The 22168-nt window shown below is 46.0% G+C and overlaps 2 protein-coding genes across 2 annotated transcripts; both read left to right on the top strand.

The window, feature by feature from the left end:
- Positions 1-199: 199 nt before the first annotated feature.
- LOC108600637 lies at positions 200-7255 on the top strand. Its single transcript, XM_017988328.2, is given in 10 exon segments — positions 200-701; positions 823-921; positions 1000-1698; positions 2036-2217; positions 2219-4337; positions 4402-4513; positions 4931-5049; positions 5111-5327; positions 5387-6813; positions 6878-7255. Coding segments are annotated over 9 exon segments (5292 nt in total). The 5' UTR covers positions 200-701; positions 823-834; the 3' UTR covers positions 7208-7255.
- A 2056-nt stretch (positions 7256-9311) lies between these two features.
- On the top strand, positions 9312-21469 carry LOC108600176. Its single transcript, XM_033293871.1, has 9 exons — positions 9312-9386; positions 9493-9581; positions 9649-10322; positions 10387-10617; positions 11366-12526; positions 12853-13425; positions 13489-13613; positions 13671-18164; positions 18228-21469. The coding sequence occupies exons 1-9, from the start codon at positions 9368-9370 to the stop codon at positions 20897-20899; spliced, it is 10038 nt and encodes a 3345-aa protein (XP_033149762.1). The 5' UTR covers positions 9312-9367; the 3' UTR covers positions 20900-21469.
- Positions 21470-22168: the final 699 nt, after the last annotated feature.

Below are 22168 nucleotides of genomic sequence, written 5' to 3'. Positions count from 1 at the left end.
TTTTCACCGCGCCACTTTGCATTCTGCTGTGTCTTCCTCTTGCTCTTTAAAATAATTCGCAAGAGCTGCGCGCTCCTTTCGGGCAGCACAAAACATCATTCAAATTGTCGTTTAATTGCGGTTTTATTTATTAAATTACGTTTGCATTGCAACAAGTTAACTTCGTTGATCATGGGGTTTATGGAGGCAAATGTGTCGCCTACGCGAATTAATAGAAAAAATGTGAAAATTAACAAAACTCCAGTGATAAGTGGCTTGCATGCATTTAGTGGTACCACAAAATTAACTCAACGCACTACATGCCAAATAGAGGTACCACTCTATATTAGAAGGAAACGCGTAAGAGATAGACTGTCGATAAAAGTGAGCAACAAAACGCAGCGTTGAAAAATGTTTGTAAACAGCTGCTGGCTTAAACAGCCAACAGATGGCGTGTAGGAAAATGCAGGTCGCTCGCCGGCGTTGCCAGCTCAAATTAAACGCCATATTTGATTCTGCCTCGTCGCTGTAGTTTTTGGTGTTAAAGAAAGCGAATTTTCATGCTAACGCGAGCATAATTAAATGCTACTCAATGTTGCAAAGCTAAATTAATCTAGAAAATCCAATGATTTGATGTGATAGTGCCAATGTGTGTGTTTTGAAACGTAATAGCGCAAGGCGTGAGCAACAACAATTGGCCCTGGGGCCCAGGCCCAAGAAAGGTAAAACAAAACGACATGGAAAATTGCGCTGCTGCTTAACGGCGCATGTGACGTCACAGACAAACACACGCGTACAAAATGCGTAAAAAATAAACTAAAACGTGATTTATTTCCCTTGCAGTGTGCACAGAGCATGGCACAATATATAGTGCCAATAGAAGATATGGAAATGAAACCCGTCTACTCAGATCTGCAAGTAGTCCCGCAAGACGAAGTGGGAGTAAGTGCACATAACAACAATAATGCCAAGCGTTACAACAGTTTATTAACTAATGGTTTTAATTGTGTGGCGAAACAGGCGCTTGTATTGCAGGACGATCAACAGTTGGTGTTTAATGATCAGCAGCAAGTTGTCTATCAAACTGCCGCCCCCGCTCAGTATCAGCCGCAGCCGACGACGACAGCAAATCACTATATTATAGGCACTGAGCTGCAGCAACAGCAGGATGTCCAACAACAGCAGCAGCAGCAACAACAACAACAGCAGCAGCAGCAGCAGCAGCAAGTGGTAATGCATCATCAGCATCAACAAGTGCATTATCAGCAGCAGCAACAACAACAACAGCAGCAGCAGCAAGAAGTGCAACAACATCAGCAATTGCACTTAGAGCAGCAGCAGCCTCAATATGTGCAACAGCCACAGACTACCATACAGCATACTCAACAAATTTATTATACATCTGATCAGGTGCTGCAACCCAATACAATTGTGCAGCATGCTTCCATGCAACAATTGCAGCAACAGCAGCAACAAAAGAAGCAGCAAGTACTGCAACAGCAACAGTATCAGCAACAGCATACCACGTATCAGCAGCAAACAACATCCTTGGTGCAGGCGAGTCCACAGCAACAGCAACAACTGCTGCAAAGTCCACAGCATCAGCAACAAACACTACAAATTCAGACAACACCCGCACAACAGCAGCAACCACAACAGCATCAACAAATTATATATCGGATGGCAACCACACAACAGCAACAACAGCGACAAATAAGTGTAAGTACCGTTACTATATAACCTAACCTAGACTTGTACAAATTGTCCTACAGTCAACCAGTTTATTAAAGGACTGACACGTGTGAGTTCTGTATTTCAATATTTGGTTAAATAAGCCGTTGTACGCAACTTAAAATAAAAAGTATATTATAAAAGAATATATTATAAAAAGAAAACAATGAATTTACCGAGCTCAAATTATATTATCATAGCAAGCCTTGAAGAGAATTTTTTTTTTTAATAGGCTCACAGGCTCACAAAGTTCTGGCTCATGCTTAAACTCATTATGTGAACATTTATCCAATATATAATAATGAACGAACCATTTTGTTTATAGATGCTAAACAGCACACACGTGATAGTACAGCAACCTACTGGACAAGTGTTAATTCAAGCGCCCCAGCATCAGGAGCTGATTATGCGACAGGCGACTGCCATACCGCAGCAGAGCATTAATATATATAACAATCAAGTGGTATACACTACAGGCGCAAATCTCAACAGCAGGCAACAGCAACAACCTTCAGCACGTGCAGCAGACAGTGCACGTACAACAGCAGCAACAACAACAGCAGCAGCAACAGTTACAACTGCAAGCACAGACAGCTCACTTGGTTCAGACGCGTGTTGTTCCACAACAAACCGGCAACGTTGTGTACCAACAAGTGCAAATGCAAAAGGCGCCTCTGCAGCAGCAACAGCAGACACCGCCACAGCAACAATCACAAGTTCAGTTGCATCAGCCACAGATTGTAACCACAGCAGCAGGCACTCAGCTGGTTCGTGCTCCATTTCGTGGGAAGGCAACGCGTGGAGGTGCTGTCATTGCCAGACATCCAGGCACTGCAGTCATAACGCGTCCCGCATTAACACCCACCATTGTGCGTCAGGTGCGTCCTCGTGGCGGCTTGCAAACGGTAACGGGCGGTATTGTGCGCAGTGTACGTCCACACGGCGTTCGTCCGACGCGGTCGCAACTACTGGTGCAGACCAGCGGTGCCGGCGAAGGTCAAACAATGCAGATAGTGACACAACCACAAATGGCCAAGCAGATAACCATTACAAATCTTGGTCAGCCTGTAGCAGCAGCACCAGGTCAGCAGCTGCAGCAACGACAAGTCTTTCGTCATGTGATTAGCGATGCTACCGGCAATCCGCCACAGCAGCATCAGCAAATGATAGTAATGCGTCAACAGCCCATGCGTTTCCGCCAAGCGGTGCCCGTGCAGGCGCCTGCAGCAACAGCTGTAGTGACGCCCAGCGGTAGTGGTGCCATGGGTGATCTGGAGGATCGCATACAGGCAGCGGTAGTGAAAAAGGAGCAACAACAAAAGCCTGTCATCGGTCAAATACCGATGCAGTTGGCTACAGCTGGAGGAACTACACTGACCACATATTACCAAACGGGCGCAACAGCAAACAGCAGCAGCGAAGAGGAGCAACAACAACAACAGGCAGGAGTTCGCACTGCCAGCGGTCCCAGCATGACGCTAGCAGAGTACAAGAAACGTCAAACGCTAACAAGCTCACCAGCGCCTGGCACGCTTAGCGGTCTGCCCGTCATGCGACAAACTACAACTGGTACTATGGTGCGTCCTGTACCCAAACTAACGCATACAGTGGCCACCCAACAACAACAACCACAGCAGCAGCAGCAGCTGGAGCAATCCCCAGTGCAGCAGACTCCCCAAAATACTGGTACAACGCGCATTTTGCAACCGCAACAGCGTGTGCTGACAGCAGCTGCAGTGCCACCGGCACAGTCCGTGCGCCAGATCCTGCATAACAACTATGAGATACACTCGCAACAGGTGCTTAATAATCGCTCGGGCCAGCCCATTGCGGATCGTGATAAGAACAGCGCCAAGATGTTGGTTATACTAGCATCCGGCGAACAACGACTGATTACATTTACATTACCGCGGGAGTCCTGCACCGTACAGGATCTGCTGGAGCAGGTTAGCGTGCCGTTCGACAACTCAACACCCATACAGTGTGTGGAGCATCGTGGTGCCAATGTAGACTTTGTGGTAACCGTTGGCTTCTCTGTGAATGAATCTGCCAGCGAGCTCATCTCGCGTGCTGAGGAGAGTCTGCAAATAAATCGACAGCAGGAGAATGCGGCGGCCGCGGCAGCGGCGACCACAACAGCTGCTGCTGTTAGCACCACCAGCAATGCGCCCGCCTTTAACAATCAACAAGCAACAGATCAAGCCAAGCGAGATGCTGCTGCCACTACAGCTACATCCACCGATGGACCTAAGCTCATCGATGGCTTCTATGCTGTTTGTCAGCAATGTGGCTTTACAGGTATGGATCATGCCAAATGTGAGCGCTGTAAGCGCGTGTTCGTTGAGCCACCCAAGCGGAAATCCTACATAACCAAGCCACTGGCTGGCATCGTAAATGCTGCTGCTGGCACGGGAGACGCAATTACTGTAGCAGAAAAGAAGCGAGAAATAGCGCGTCTAAGCAAACCAGGCACTTCTAGTTTTGGTACAGGGGCTACCGTGCGAGGGCGTGGCATAGCCATTAGAGGCGCTCGCACCCGCACTGCACGACGCATGCCGGATGTAGATCCGGTTGTTCTACTGAGCAGCGAAGATGAAAACGAGCAGGATGATGCCAATTCCGATGCAGTAAGTGTCGTTAGTAGCTCAAATTTGCTTTGTTCTTTATTAACTGTGCCATTTTTTTTTTCAGGTGCCTGCAACTAATTCAAAAGGTAATTCTAATGGTAATGCCAACCAGTTGCCCGCCGCCTTTGCCTCAGATCCTACACTGCCAGAGATTGATGAGGAGGCACTTTACAAAGGTGAGTGTAATAAATTATAATTTTAATCGATTGTAATTGACGTTGTGCAACACTATGTGTGTATACATGCCGTGACACTAAAAAATTGGTGCTGGCAACGCTGTGTTTAAGTTTTGCGTCGCAAGAGGGCGTTTTAGCTTAGCACGCCATTTTTCGCAGAGGACAATTCTTAGTATAATAAACCTCTATTCTTGCGTGTGCATGCAATTAGGTTTTGTTTTTTAACTTGTTTAATGTTTTAATTGCACTGACATAACAATGGACGATGGTGGTAAGCTAAGTGCGACTCAACTATGCGTAGAGAAAAAAATGAGACTCAAGGCGACCAGCAAGTCCATACACACATGTGCTGGAGTTTGTGGCAACAAAAAAATGAAAAGTTCAAACTTTATGAATAATTTAATTAAATAATTGCAGACTTTGTACGTGGCGATGTGATGGATTTGTCCGATATACCCGATGGAGAATCATTTAACACGGAACTCAAATGCAAATGCATGCGGCTGATGCCATATCGTTTTCAAGTCATTGAGCCTGTAAGTTGAAAGTGTTAACATCTTTTGTTGCCATTTCTAATGTCCAACAATAAAATTATAGATAAACTTCACCACAAAGGGCATACGGATAACAGGCGTTTTGCAGGACAAGGATAAAAAGTTTGTGCTACACATTTACAAGCGCGAGGTGATCAAAATTATTGCGCATTTTGGCAGCGCTGAGCACGCGCAGCCGTTGGTAACACTCTATCTGCTGAAGAAATGCGCACAATATGTTAAATCGCGACTTGAGCTGCCCGACGATCCTCCTAATGAATGTAAGCACCTAGAACTTACTAATCATTACGCTTCTAAACTAATGCTCTTTATTTAATAGTGTGTGATTTTATTCGACAAGGCTTTCCAGAACGTCGCTTAATCTTGCTATTCGATACGCTCAACTTAAGCGCACGCGAGACTATCAAGTCCATGTTTGACTCTGTGGATGAAATCTCCGCACGGGACGCAGTTGAAATTATTGATCGCATAACGGAATTGGATCGCAAGGCACAGGTGTCATCACGACAGCTACGTGCCGATGAGCAAGTTAGCTTACTTATGTATCCGCCCAAAGGCACTGGAGGTCTATGCATTCGCATGGAGGATTATGTATGCCTCACCAAGGAATCATATCTGAATGACATTATTATCGACTTTTATTTGCTATGGCTGCGTAACACACTCATACCCGAGGCGCTACGCGAACGCACACATATATTTAGCACCTTCTTTTACAAGCGTTTAACAACGCTGACGCGACCAACAGACGTCAAACAGACGGCGGCACAGAAGCGACATGCGCGCGTTCAAAAGTGGACCAAACTTGTGGATATATTTGATAAGGATTTTATAATAGTGCCCATTAATGAGCAATCGCATTGGTTCCTAGCAATAATTTGTTTCCCAAGCCTGAAGGGTCCTGTTACTTTTGATACAAATCAGCCCGTGGAACCGCAACAGCTAAAACGGCCACGTGGTAAAAAGGTCTCGCTGCAAATTGGAAACACAACCATAACGCCGTTGTCCAAACGCGACTCGAATGCTTTGCCAAGCTTGCCCACCGAGGTTTGTCGCATTGGTGATGACGAGAGTGAGCGCGATGAGGCTGAAGGTGAAGAGAGTGACATGGCCTCAGAGGACAGTGAGAACTCGAACCCACCTATAATCAAAGAAGCAAACACAACAGCCTCCACACAGACGCCGGCGCCAGCGCCACCATCAACGCCGAGTGCTGGACCCGCACGCGTCTCGCATGATGATGTGCCGCCTGTTAAGCAACCGTTAATTTTAATCTTCGACTCACTAGCGGGTGCTTCGCGAAGCCGAGTGGTGGCTACGTTGCGGGATTATTTAACTTGTGAATACAGAGTCAAGAAACCGGATGCGCAGGCGCACGTTTTCAATAAGGATAATATGCCGGGTCATTGCGTCAAAGTACCGCAGCAGAATAATTTTACCGACTGTGGTCTCTACTTGCTGCAGTATGTGGAGCAGTTCTTCAAGGATCCCATCAAGGATTATAGGCTACCCATTAAGCAGCTTACCAATTGGTTTGATCTCTTAACGGTCACTAAGAAGCGTGAAGACATTGGCCAACTCATACAACAGCTGATGGATGAGGGCAATACACAACCGCCGCGCCTAATTTTACCTGTCATTGAGTTCCCGACGCTAAATGGCCAGTTAGTCGAGTATCCCGAGGAAACCGAAAGCGCTGAGTTTGAGGAAGAAGATGGACATGATGATGACCATACAAGTGATGCGGTAAGTTAGTCTGTTAACTGTTTCATATGACATATTTTTCAAAGTTTCCCGATTTTCTTTACAGCACGATGACAGTGTCAGCAATGAAATGGAAGTAGATCCATCGCCTGAGGATACACAACCAACGAGTACGAAGACATCTTCGCCGACTGTAACCACAACAACAGCTAGCACCACAGTGCTGAGCACACAGCGTAGATTTGTCCTAAAGCGTCGCCTGCAAAATGGATCCATCTCAAGTCCTAGCGCCATTAGCGCAAACGGTAGCGAAAGCAACAATAGCAATCAATTGGTGCCACAGATAACCAACAGCTGCCCATCGACTGCTTTAATAACAAGCCGTGTGGCCAGCGTTGGCAATAATAGTCTGAAAATACGCAAAATCGAGCCGTAGCATATGAGCCTAGTTTCGGTTCAAGAAATGCCTCCTTTGCGAATGCGAAAATTGTAAATATTTAATTAATCTTATATATATTGATAATTAAAACAATAAATTCTTAAATAATTAAAAGAAAACTTTTAATTAAAATAAAACAAGCTAGCTTGATATTTATGTGATGTGCTGTGGATGGAGCCAGCTTTCTATTTCTAATGCTTTTGCACCACCCTCATCAAAGAACCAGTTTGTTGCTGTCATGTAGGCTAGAACGGCCGCCATGTATACGCGCATACATGGTGAGACTTCCACAGCCATTGATGTCCAAATATCAAGGGAAGCCACTGAGTAACAAATTATATTTATAGCTACGATTTTAGCTGAGCTCGGCTTGAGAAAATAACTTGCATTCACTAAATGATTAATACATGAGCTGAAAAAGAAAGGCCTCTACATTGAAATATTTTGCCATGTATTTTTGGAATTACATGGAACGCTACATGGAAACACACACACACGTGTACATATACATATACACTCGTATGTACACGCATACGTCATGTATTGTTCGGCCTAAGAAGTAAGGTTATGTTTGCAGTAAAAAGTTGGAAGAGGGTGAGGGCAGGGACGCATTCACTATGTTACAATAACAGCGCTTGGTAGTTTAACAGCGAAACTATTACAAGAGAGAGAAAGAGAGAAAATGCAGCATACCAAAACCAAATGTGCGCATTAACGAATAAATAACGTAACATTTATTCTCTGCTAAAAAACCGAGACGCATCATATATTTCACTACCACGCTTGTTTATGTATCACAATATTAATAAATAAATATTTTGAAATAGTAAAACATGCTTACAGAATTGTTCCACAACCAACTAACTTTTTATAACCATCGAAATTTTGATAAGTACCACGAATTACGGTCCAATGTAATAGGGAGCATATAATTTTCGTGTAAATAACGTTGATCTTTCTTTTTGTAATTCCTAATTTTTAAATTAATTATAGTTTTATATCGAAAAACAATTCCAATTAATCGATAGGTGTATTTAACTATTATTGAAAGTCACAGCTGTGATGTGCTACCACCTCTAATACGAGCAATAACATTTTTACGAACGTTAACATCGCATAACATAAAATGTAATGTAATGTTAACAGTACTACAAAATATTTCTCCTCGGTCAGTATTTATTGAATAAATATTAGTTATGTGAACAAATGAAGAAAATTAAGTGAAAAACAAACCAATACAAGCAGCAACGGACAAGCTGCTAAAGGTTAAAATAATTATAAACTACGCATTTGTTGTATTCGCAAACGCAAACTTACGGCAAAGGAAAGCGAAAATGAAAAAAAATATATACACACAGGCAGCGCTGCTGCAGTGTTATTCGGTTAGGAAGTGGGGGAGACGGGGCATCTAGCAAAGAAATCAACACTGCTGTGAAAAAATGCTGCGCAACACTGGATGCATAAACAGTGAGCCAAAATACTGTTGGCGCACAACTTTTTTGTGTAATTAATAACAAAATAATTATTTTGAGTGCATATATACAAGTTTGTGATTGTGCTGTGGTGTAAAACAGAATGTATAGCAATGTATTGATGGAAATTTTAAACATATGGCAATTATTAGAATTGGTTTGCTTGCAAGATTTTTTTGACTCACTGTAGTTGCTTGTATGTATACTTGTGGGCCGTCTGTTTTGATTTTCTCTTCTTAAAATTAAGCGCGCGAAAAGGGGTGCTCGTACGCTTTCTTTCTCTCCCCCAGAGGTGTGTATCGCAATGTATTCCGCGCGCTCGCCAGTGATAAGCGATAAGCCTGCCTTGTTTGCGTATCCAAATTAATTCGTCAATAACAACATACTCATGTATGCGCGCAGACACACACAAATACACACATGTTGCACATGTTTTTCGTTGCCTTTTTGCTTGCGCGCCATTTAGATTGATTTTCGTTTTCTGTAATTTGAGACTAATTTGTGTGTGTGCTTGGTTTGTCTTTTATATACCTTCGTACACAGTTGGGAATGACCCTGTCAAGCAACTGCAAACAAAACAGTGAATAAAGTAACTAAAGAGCGTCCGAAACGCCAACGCCCAAAGGAATTGTTACTTAAAAAAAAATTGTAGAAAGCAGAGTTTCCAATACGCAAGCATACATAAATGGTTTCTACTTTCTTAGGTGAGTGCATGCATAACTGCCGGTCTAGTGTTATTTACTCAATCATCGCTCTCTTTATCCCTCTCTCTCTCTCTCTCTCTCTCTGCATTTGCGCCATATGGTACAGATATACAATCATGGTGGGAGATACCGTGTATTTCGCATTTCTGTTCATTGTTTAGTTCTGCATTAAATTTGCCCGATATTGACATAGAGGTAATTATTAATAAAAACTTGTTATGCCCATGTCCACTTAAAAAAATAATGTTGTTTTGCTCGGCAGGATCTTGAATCGGCGCTGCTATCCGATGGTACCAGCGAGGAGGATCAGGTTGCCTTAGTGCCCGAGTTAATTGTCCGACTGCTGACAGGCTGCGATGCGCTACAGTCAGTAGCCAAGGAGATCACACACAGTAACTATCAGATGTTCTTGCGTCGTTTTCTGCGACAACAGTGCCGGGAACATCATACAGAGAATCATTTTGATACAGACATAGACTTTCAATCATTGCCGGTGCGAAAGCGTCTGCAAATTCTGTACGATCTGTGCCATTTTCGTCTGGACTCTGTCGATGTACAGGTCATACTCAGCAATCTAGCAGCGGATAGTTTACGTGTCGAGCCACTGGGCTACGATTCTAAAAATTCCGGCTATTGGTACTTTTACGGTACACGTCTCTATCGCGAAGACACCATCACAGCAGCTGCTTCGGGTTCAGCCAAGGCAGCAGCGGCAGTGGCCAGTGGCCTAGGCGCCATTGGTAAAACAAATATTGGCAGTAACGGGACCATCTGGCAGGTGATTTGCTTTTCAGAAGAGGATTGGCAGCATCTAGCGGCTAAGTTTAAGAAGTCCACGGATGCTAAGGAACTCGCACTATTTAAAATACTTGATGACAACTTTCTGCCCAAGTTACCTCAGTTGTTTAGAGAGCGTGAGCGTCTAAGACGTAGAAAGTAAGCAAAGGCAAATTTCTAAACATAATAAAACTCTAATTAAATGTTTTTGTTGTTTTTTCAGGCTTATACAGGTGCGAAATTCTAGCCGCTTGCGTCATCTGACCGAATTGAAGGAATTGAAGGAACGGGAGCGCCAGAAGCGTGAGCGTGAGCTCGAACTCGACCGTGAGCGTGAACGTGAACTTGAGCGGGAACGCGAACGCGAAAAGCGCCGTGCGCGTCAATTCGCAAGGCACTTCCAATATCCACCAACATCAACCACATCATCATCACAACAACGTTTACGCAGAGGGTTAGCACGTCCAGTACTCTAAGTGCCCCGCAAGGAGCAGGCCAACGATCATCTCACAGTCATGCCACATTGAGACACAAGCACACATTCATATTCAATGAAATATATACAGTTAAAAACACACCGACAATCGTACACGCACATTTTTAAAAGCATATTGTTTTCACAACCCTCTGTTTGAGTATTTTTGTTTAATTTCAATTACTTTTGGTTTTTTAAACAAAATTTGCTTAAAATTTGTGTTGGATTGATTGACATTAAATCGTAAACAATTTTAAATTAAATCAAATCGAATCACATCATCATCGACGCTTGGCAGACACCCAATAAGGCAAACTGAGGCAGCTAAGACCCGACAGGACCTTGAGGAGCTCAGCACTTAATTTGAATTTTGCCCATAATTTAGTTTTTGTGTGCAACGAATTGGTTGGATTTCGTTTTCAAAAAAACTGACACACTGAACAATTATGTAAGCATGCTTTTTAATATTCTATTCTATGCTAAATCTATGATTTTTTTTAATTTAATTTATTTTTATTATTATTCATTTGTGGCATTAATAAGGCGTATTCATAAAATAATAAACTGTTCATTAATACACAATACTTCATAAACATGAGTCGCGATCAATTCAGAGCTGATCAACTGAACAATATATAAATTTATTTTAATTAATTAGTTATTTAACTATTTAATGATGTGTATTGCTTAAACTATATCAATTGTTTATATTTCATTCTGCTTACAGCTCGCAGTCGACATCAACAGCTAGCGGTATTTCCACTTATGCAAGCTCTGTCAGACCTACAACAACAACTAATTCGAGCGAATTTCTGTGCCACAGGGAAACCTTTTGTCTCACGCCCGACGAAGAAGATGAGCAGCTATCAACAGAGCAGCAAGAAGCAGAACAGCAGCCGCAGCAGCTATTACAAGAAGATCACGAGCAACAACAGCAACAAGAACAATTAGTTGCTGAATCAGCAGCTTCTGAAAAAGTTGAAGAGCAGCCAGAAGAAATATCGCCATCCGCAGCGGAACTCAAAAGCAAAAGTCATCATCACCATCATCATCATAAAAAGAAAAAATCAGGCAGAAAGCAAAAGAAACGTTCCCGCGTGCATCGAGATCGGGAACGACATCATCGGAGACGACATAAGCATGCGTCTGAGGCAGACGAAGACGCTAATAATAACAAACAAAACAATAACGACAGCAATAGCACTAGCAGCAGCGCAGGCGTTGTCAACAACAAGCGACGTCAAAATCGCCAGCAACAACACCAACAACAACAGCAACAGCGAACAGCAGCAGCAGAGCAGCAACAGCAGCAGCAGCAAGACACGCCTATTTCATTAAGCCCCGAAGACAAGGAGAACTTTTGCCGTCAGCTGCAATTACTAGATGCCAATTCGGCGGCAATAGCTGTTGCCACAAGCATTGCAGATCTTAGCCTGCCCTCGCCTGAGGCACATGAGGGTGAGGAGCATCTGCAGCCACCAGTGCGCAGAACAGCAAGAGCCGCAGTGGTCCAAAAGCGCAAGCAAGCGCAGATGGCGCCAGCAGCGAATGTGAAGCTGCCAGGCAGGCAAACAAACAATTCGCTTAGCTCACTGACTGGCAACATATTCATACCAGCGGGTGGTGCCGCTGCCGCCACACAGCAACAGCAGCAACAGAGCAGCTCCTCCTCAGCGGCAACAACCGTACGCTCCAAGAAGCAGAGGGCCACGCTGGGCAGCTCGAGCGCAAGCAGCAAAGCGGAACGCAGCAGCAGCAAAGCAGAGCCTGCAAAGAGCAACAAAAAATCAACAACAGCTACAACACCTTCCTCGGCGGCATCCACGACATCCTCGTCCAGTAAGGCGGAGCGACAAAGTGGCGCCTTCTCTGACAAAAGTGCTGATGAGTAAGTGTTTCAATACGGGTTACGGATTCTGTTGTTGCTTTTGTTATTTCATACTAACTCTTATATATGTTTAACACTGTTTACTGATTCACTATAGTTGAAGTTGAATATTATTTCAAAAATGCATGCTTACATAAATTTCGAAACATTTTCTTGTGCTTAACCAACATATATTCATCAAAACCTGTATATAATATATATCAATTAATTAACATATTATTATCCATTTGTTATTGTAAATTTTTGTACCTACAACCAAAACAACCGACAACAACATTTTGACTGTTCATCAAACAAATCCACAAAAATAACCAACCAAACTGTAGCCATGTAAATAGTAGCAACCGTAGCAAGACCATCACCAACAACAACAACAACAGAAGCGCTCACATCAACAACAATAATAACCACAATAAGCACGCTGCAGCAACAGCTACAACAACAGCCGCGACAGCATCGTCCCACGGAGTTCATAGCAACAGCAATAACAGCAACTCCCATCATAACCACACACCCCAAAACCACAAACACCAACCACCCACAACTAATCATAGTCATAATAGTAATAGTAACAAGCATAAAACAAAATCGCACCATTCCACAACAACAACAACAGCAACACCGTCACCAGCAAACTTATGCACCAACAACAACAATTCCACAACACCCACATTACAACCCATTTTAAGCTTAACAAACACAAAATCAAACTCAAGTAACTCAACGTACAACTCCTCAAATCATGCGAATATTCTTAGCTTTACCGAAACGGAGGAAGTGCTACAAATCGGCATGCATAAGGTGCTCGTGTACGTTAAGAATCATCGGGATGCATGGCCCTTTATGGATCCCGTTGAGGAGGAGGACATTGCGCCACGCTATTATTCCATTATACGCAGGTTCGTTTGCCTCAAATAAATGTATATAGTTATTATTATTACAATTTGCAAATGCTATTGTAGGCCCATGGATTTGCTTAAAATGGAGGACAAGCTGGACAGTGGAGAGTATCAGAAGTTTAGTGAATTTCGCAACGACTTTCGCTTAATTGTAAACAACTGTCGACTATACAATGGGCACAATAACGGTATATTATTGCATACATTAGTTTTATAAAATTTAATTACTTATATTTTGTGCGCAGAGTATACGGAAATGGTTAACAATCTGCAGTATGCCTTTGAAAGAGCAACAAAGAAGTATTTTGAAAATCTCTCCGATGACGAAGACGATGATCCGAATTTAAGTTACCCCGCAGCAGACTCTAAAATGAATGTGTTTCGCGAGAAGTATTTTAATAAAAAGGCGAGGGATGAAGAGAGAGATGCCTTAAGCGCTGTAGTCGCCTTAAAACGGCGTCAAAACAGCCTCGCAGACGAAGAGCTGGACGACAGCGACTCTGAAGCTTCACAGCATGTGCAAAAAGGCAAGCGCAAAGAGAAAGATAAGCGGCGTAAAAAGAAAACTAAAAGCAAAGCAAACAGAAACGAAGACTTGGATACGGATGAGGAGGATTTTGAGCGGAAAACAACACCGCCTGCAGCACCTGCGTTGCTTCCATCGTCAGCAACAAGCAAAACGAGTAAAATCAGCAAAGCAAGCAAAGACGCTGATAAGGAGAAGGATAAACAGTTAACAGCTACTGGCAAGCGCGGACGAAAGCTTAAAACTGAAAAGCCCACACCTGCTGTCAAATCCAACAAAGCTCAGCAGCTAAAGACCAAAAAGTTGGATAAGAAAACCTCGGAACCAGGGTCGGAGCTTAGTGAATCTTTAAGCAGCGATGAGTCCGACGATGAAGACGAGCTGGCGTTGGCGAAAGTTAAGTCGCTGGTAAAGCCCACAGCACGCACCATTGCTGCCCAAAAAAAGAAAATGGTGCCGGCAGAGTCCAAGGTGAAAGCACCAACACCTGTCAAGCAGCGTCCAGCAAAGAGTAAGAAGGTGGGACGTCCGCGCGCGAAAACGGAACGCAAGTCGGTAGATGTCGATGCGGAAAGCTCATTTTCAGAAACGGAGGTGAAAAAGCAATTAAAACCCATTGCAACAGCAGCATTAGTGGACTCTGCTTCAGATATGGAGGAGGATGTAACGTTGCGTAAACTAAACGGCGATGACGACGACGATGATGATGATCGCTCCAGATCTCGTAGCATGTCACCGTTTAAGGTTGATCTCCACAAAAAATACTCGAAAAGTGCACTTAATGATGATCTCTCCGAGCTGCTGACTACCGTCAAGAAGGTGAACAGCGCCGAGACCACAAAGCTCAGTGCTCGCCATGAGCACTCTGATGCTGACTCTGAAGCGGATTTCAAGTCCTTGCCCAGCAGCAGCTCCGATGAGCTAGTAAAACCTCCAACGTCTCATACAAAGAAACGTGGGAAGCAACCAGAGGCACCAGCGGTCAAAAAGGACAAAGAGAAGGACAAGAAGCGCAGTCATGACAAAGAAAAAGACAAAGACAAGGAGAAGGGAAAGGAAAAAGACAAAGGAAAGGAAAAGGACACGGGGAAGGAAAAGGATAAGGATAAGGACAACGAAAAGGACAAGGAAAAGTTGCTCAGTGCAAATTCCAAGAATAGCACTGTTGGGCCCGATGCTCCTGACGTTCCTGATGTACCTGATGTTCCTGGTCTCCCTGCTCTATCGGAACTTGCAATGCTTATCCCCTTCATGGACAAATATGATGTCATCAAGTTTCGACGCGCTCTTGCGGCCCAAGGCAACTCCAGCGCCACAGCTTCGTTGGCGCCCTCCGAGGACTCCAAGTCAGCGAGCACCAAGAACGCAGGTAATTTGAAAAAGAAGCGCGAAAAGACACCAGAGCCACCGCCCGCAGAGCAAAAACGTGGACGCCAGAGTAAAGAGCAGAAGCGCAGTAAGGATACGAGTGCAGAAAAACCAGCCAAACCGGAAAAGTCAGCCAAGGTTGAAAAAACCGCCAAGGTGGAAAAGTCAGTCAAGCTGGACAAGCCTGCCAAGGTGGAAAAGTCTGCCAAAGTGGAAAAGTCTGTCAAGGTGGAAAAGTCTACCAAAGTGGAAAAGTCTGCCAAAGTGGAAAAGTCCGGCAAAGAAGAAAAGTCAGTCAAGGTGGAAAAATCAGCCAAGGTGGACAAGCCTAGCAAATTGGTCGAGAAGCCTGCAGAGAAATCAAAGAAAGTGGAAGCACCAAAATCTGTCGAGAAACCACCGCGAATATTGACACCGCCACCAACGCCACTGCCAGCGCCGATATCCAAAGCAAACGCTGGCAGCAAGGATACGTCGAGCAAGTCAAGCAATAGCAAAGAAGCCACACTCAAGGCCAACAATAAAAAACGTGCTGACAAGCAAATGCCGCCACCGCCTAAGCCCGCCGATAAGCCCAGCGATAGAAGCACGGGCAACAAGAAACTGACTGGCAAAAAGGCGGCAATGGCTGCACAAAAAGCTGGTCAAAACGCACCCAACAACAATACCAACATGGAAGCATTGGATGTGGAAACGGAGCAGACGTTAAAAGATATAAATCGCTGGCTGGAGCACACCCCACGCTTTCCAGAGTTCAGCTCGGCCAGCAATTCGCCCTCGCGCTATAATTTGTTGGATGATTTTGATTCGAAAATGGATGGATCGGACTTTAGGCGACCCGTACCGCTGGCAGCGCCGAAGGCGGAACTAGTGCCTACCAAGCTGGCGGACGCACTCAACGAGCTGGTCAGCGATGGCAAGCCCAGCGGCAATAAGTTGGAAACGGATGCGCCACCCACGGCAAGCAGCGTTAGCAGCAGCTGTGGCACACCGCCCCATTCCATGCACTCGAGCAACTCCATTGGCAGCACCTTCGCAACAGCTGCCAGTTCTAGTTCCGCCAGCTCCAATATAGCCTTGCAGCCAGCGCCATCCACGCCACCAGTGTTAACTCCAACGCTTGCTCCGCTGCCTGTAAAATCTAAGGAGCCGGGCACCACACAGTTGTTGCTTAATCCTCCACCACCGCCGCATATCAAACAGCAGATGGCAAAGGAGGCGAAACGCAAGTCGCTTAAGGAGAAACTGGCGGCCAATGCGCAGGCGCAGCAGGCCAAGACCAAGGCGAATGTAATGCGCACCATTGAGCGACTGCAGCCGGGCAAGGCCAAGGGAAATCTGCTGCATAATGTGGGCAAGACCGAAGAAACCGAAGCGGCGCTCTGTCCCGTGGCCATCAAGACCAAGGAACTTAAAAATGCGCTTATTACGGAGACTTGCGAGGGCGCGCCCAAGCTAAGCCTGGGCACGGTCATCAAGACGCAAGACTTTGCGCTGGGTAAAACGCTGGAAGAGCTAGCAGGCAAAAAGTTGTCAGAGGAGACAGACGACAATGCCAACGAAGACAGCAATAGCAATGCAGATGAGCCCGCGACTGCCTTCACGCCCACCAAAGACACAAAATCGAAGCCTTTTGAGGCATTGTTGGAGCTAAGCAAACCCAGCAAGAGCAGCGAAGCCAGCGCAGCAGCCTCTGAGGCCAAGGAGAAACCAAATCTAAGCGCCTGGCTAAAAGCATTTGGTGGTCCTAAAGTGAGCAAAAAGTCCGAAGATGAGGAAAAGCAAGTGCCGCTGCCAACCTTTGGTATTCAGGAAGATGCGCGCGTAGCGCCACCCGCGCACTCACCCGCTACCGGTGACAACTTCTCCTTGCCCGCTGTGATGCGTACGCGAAAGCCCAGCACGGGCAGCACAAACTCGGAGCGCAGCTCCTTCAGTCAGGATCCTGATTCGCCGCGCATTGCTATTGATGAACGCTATGGCAACTATGCGGCTGGCTCGTATACTTCGCCACTGGGTGCCTCGCCTATTGGCGCCTCACCCATCATGGTATCGCCTAAGCCCAACGACGACATGGGCAAGCCCGCCTCGCCGTATACGCTGAATGGCGCTATCAAGGTAGGATTTTATCAGGACACCACCACCAAGAGCAGTCCGGACAAGAGCTGCAGTCCGCGCGAAATGAACTCGCCCTACCCGCAATACTCGCAGCATATTTACTCCTCGCAATCGTCGCCAAATGTTTCCACGCCCGAGCTGAGCGGCACCTCGCCCTATGGCGGTGGCAATAGCTACAATCCCTCTGGCTCTGAGGCATCCAAGACACCCGTTTACTCCTCTACCTCGCCGTTGCCCATTTACGACCAGTACAAGCAGCCGCGCTCCCAAGAATCCGATTACAACTCCTCCATGAGCCCGAGCACACCCAATCCGCATTCTCCCTATCAGCAGCCACAGAGCTCCCCCTACACCACGCCACACTCCACTCATCCCTCACCCTATCACGGTCAATCGCCGTACCATCAGCAGCAGCTCTCGCCCTACCATCAAGCGGCACAGCAGCAACAGCAACAACAATCTCAGCAGCCAATGCACAGTCCGGCTGCAAGTCAGCAACAGGCGTTGAGTCCCATGCCCAGCAGTGTAGACTCACCCGCATCCTCGGCAGCCACGCAGCCCCCAACACCGTTGGCGCAGTCGCCTGCAGAGCAGCAACATTCGCCCTACCAGCAGCCCGTGCTGTCGCCGTATCAGCAGCAGCCGCAGCCACAGACACAGCAGCAACAGACGCCGTCAGTAGTGCCGACAGTTGCACAAGCAGCAACACCGGTGGTGCCGGCAACAGGTAAGCGTTACAACTTAAGTCAAATTAAATTTCAATATTAAATAACATAATTTATGATTGCAGCAGCAATGAGTACCAATACTTATGCGCCCACTCACGACAGCTATCAGCAGCAGCAACAGCAGCAACGTGCGCTTTACAATCCAGCTACGCTTATCAATCCGTTGCCACCAGCAGTTGTGTCGCCAGCAGTTGCGACTGTAGCCAAACCTAATAGTCAGGAATGGAATATAAATCAAAGTCTGTTGCCGCTTGGCAGCAATCAGCCAATGCCGCAACAGCAGCAGCAGCAGCAACAACAACAACCGCAGCAGCCGCTGCAACAACAACAACAGCATCAGCAGCAGCAACAACAGCAACATCAGCAGCATCATTATCCAGGCAAGCCCAAGTATCCAACTTATGCGCAATATCAGTCAACAAATGCAGCAGCGAGTGCTGCAGCTGCTGCTGATGCAGTAGACAACCAACAGCAGGCACAGCAGCAGCAGCAGCAGCAACCAAAAATATTGCCCCCCAGCTATGGCAGCGACATGGCAACATTTATGCAACATCAAATGCAGCAGCCGCCCAAGACTGATACATTAATTAATCCGCTAAAGCGTCCCAGCGAAGAGCTGGGCATGGACTATAGCGGCGCTGCTGTTAACAAGCAAGCTAAGCTTGATGGTAATTTGCCACAGCAGCAGCAGCAGCAGCAAACATCGCCACAACAGCAGCAACCATCGCCCCAACAACAGCAGCAAACGCAGGCTCAAACACTTATTAACAAGCAACAGCAAATGTTTAATAGCTTTTTGGGCTCCATGGCATTTGGCAAACAGCTGGGCAACATAGCGCCAGACAAAGCCTTTGAGATGTACAATCGTGCAGCTGCCATGGGCTTTCCCAAAGATTTTGCCAAGGACAATAGCGCGTGCAATATGCAAACGCAACAACAACAGGCCGCCGCCAGCAAGCCGCAAAGCAATCAACAGCCACAGCAGCAAGCACAGCCACATCTTACACAACTGCAACCGCCACATAGTGCAAACTATCAGCAACAGCAGCAGCCGCCGCCGCAGCATCAGCAACAACAACAACAACCAAAGATGCCGCTACAACAACAACAACAGCAGCAGCAGCAGCAGCAGCAGCAACAACAGCAGGCAGCAGTGCACAAAACGCTTAATTATGGCAGCAATAATAATCTACAGCAGCCACAAGTAGCGCAGCAACAACAACAGCAGCAACACCAACAGCAGCAGCAGCCACAGCAAGCGCCACACAACGCCTATCAAGCGCAGCTCAATCACAACTACACTCCTGCCGCACAGCAGCAGCAGCAGCAACAACAACAGCCACAAGCTGAAAAAACAACAGCCGCAGCAGCAGCAGCAGCAGCAGCAGCAGCAGTTGTGCCGGCCAGCAGCGACAACAGCAACATGTTGCATCTATCCTCCAGTGCAGCGCATCAGCATCACCTGAGTCAGACGCACCACTTGGCAGCCTACAACAAATCGACGCCGCCACCGCCCCAAACCTACAACAATCCGCTAATGCATTCGCTGACCGAGTCGCTGCTGGGCTATCGAGGCAGCTACTTTGACAAGACTATGCCGCCAGCAGCGCACATGTATAGCGTCTCCAGTGCAGCGAATGCAGCCAGTGTGTATGGCAATCCAGCCCAACAGCTGCCTGGCAACTATGTGCCTGGCGGCAGCAATGCTACGGCCCAGCAACAGCAGCAGCAACAAGTGACAGCGCAGCAGCAACCACAACAACAACAATCAGCTGTGCCAGCCGCGCCAGCAGAAGCTAAGGCGCCTGCCAAGCGTGGACGCAAAAAGAAAGCCTCCACCATAGCAGCGGAGGCAGCTGCTGCAGCTGCCAAGCAACAGCAACAACAACAACATCATCAACAGCAGCAAGCTGCAGCACAGCAGCAGCAGCAGCAGCATCAACAACAGCAGCAACAAACTCAGCAGCAGCAACAGCAGTCCATGCCACAGTACAATATGCCACAAATGCCTTCAGTTGCGGCTGCTGCCGCAAGCTCAGCAGCGCATCAATTGCAAGCACATGCACAGGTGCTGCATCAAGGCTTCCAATTGTATGCTGGACTCAAGTCTGGCGGCGTCTCATCTCCATCCGCTGGCACAGCACCAACAGCAACTACCTCCGCAGTGGGCACAACGGGCAGCAATCAAGCGGTCGCCGATGCTGCTGCCATTTCGCTGAAGACTTCAACCGGCGGCATGGTGCCGGGCAGTGCCTTCAACTTTGCACCCACGCCCAGTGCACTTGGCTTGTACGGCGATCAATCAGCGGCGAGCAGCTACTTGGATCAGTTCCGTGACGCACCAAATCCATACTATATGCCGCCAGCGCCGGCACACAGTGGGGCCACAGCAAATGCCGCAGGCAATGCAGCGGATAAGTCGCAAAATCCGCTCAACGCAGCAGCGGGCTCATATCAGTTCTTGGCAGCTGCACATCCACGTGCGGCAGCTGCAGCAGCGGCGTATCCATTTGCCACCTCGCAGTTGGATGCCAACTCGCAGCTGTATCAGCAGTATCTGCGTCGCGATGATTTCCATGCGCGTATGATTTTCAATCAGAGTCTGTTGGGTGGCTCTGCTGCAGCTGCTGCCGCTGCCGGCTATGGTCAGCCGCCGCCACCGCCGTCTGCGTATCGACCCTCGGCCTTGGGCATGCCCAAGCCGTACGATATTAACAGGCAGTCATGGTTTTAGCAGTACGCCAGTGCCGCCAACGTGGACCTGCAAGGAGATGATCTAAATGCGACGTCTACGGCGGCGGCGAGGGCGACGACGGTGGCGGTGGCGGCCAATGGTGTGTCAGTTGGCGCGGTGGCAGCAACAGCAGCTAGCGCCAATACCATGCACCACATGTAGAAAGAGGAAGAGGCAGAGGGAGAGAGCGAGAGCGATTGGTTTCAAATCAAGTTTTCAGCGTATGCTAAGGCCAACTGGGTCTTCTCGTTTTAAGTTTCTTTTGGCACTGATATTACCTACACACATACAGGCTAGACTCGAATTCTAGTTTAAGAGATAAGCAATTCTTATGTGCGCACCCAATTCAAATCGATTTTAGCGCCTTACCGTTGTGCAATGCTTTTCGACTACAGCCCAGGACCTTGGCACAACATACATTAATTTTGTAGCTTTTAGTCGTGCTTACTTTAAGTATTTGTTTATGGCAGTCTATTGTGTGAAGAAGGACATAACTGTAATTTAATTTAGAACAAGATACAAAGTTTTGAAATTATTCAAAGAATTCGTTTCAACAACTTCAGACTATAATTAAACGTTAGTTTCTGAATTTAACTAAGTGTAATTTGTAAACTAGTTATCATATATATATATATATATATGACAACAGAAAATTAGTACAGAATACTATATGCTACAATTACTATTATTATTATTATTCTTATAAGTTATATTATAAATACGCAGCGGGTAATTTGTTAACATATTTATTAATCTAAACGCAAATGAATTTTATTTGCAAAACAATTTTTAGTTTTGTAATAAGCCAAAATATTGTAAAAATTTTTGTTAAATATGCTAAGTTAACAGTACGGTCTAAACTTAATCCAAAGTAAATTAAATATACAATTACACACACACATACATGCATACATACAGCCCACATGTGCAACATTCCGCCATGAATCAGCAGCCTTTGCCCCCAGAACCAATAACGCTGTACATACAAATAAAGCGTAGAAACTTAAATTTTTTACCAACATACTCACACACACACACACACACACATATATATATATATACATGCAGACACAAAGTGTAGCTTTAAATTCTGTAAAATTTTATAGAAATTTCAATGCAAAATATTTTATGCAACAAAAATGCAAATGCAAAGAGTGTCTTAGTCGCTATTAACATAAAGAAACAGAGATGCATAAAGCAAATGGAACAGCGCCCTTAATATATATATATATATATATATACATACATACAAAGCAAATACTTGATACG

Source organism: Drosophila busckii, chromosome 3L, assembly GCF_011750605.1.
Source record: "Drosophila busckii strain San Diego stock center, stock number 13000-0081.31 chromosome 3L, ASM1175060v1, whole genome shotgun sequence".
Classification (NCBI taxonomy): domain Eukaryota; kingdom Metazoa; phylum Arthropoda; class Insecta; order Diptera; family Drosophilidae; genus Drosophila; species Drosophila busckii.
The sequence above is the reverse complement of the archived record's forward strand: the minus strand, read 5'-3'. Positions and strand labels throughout refer to the sequence as shown.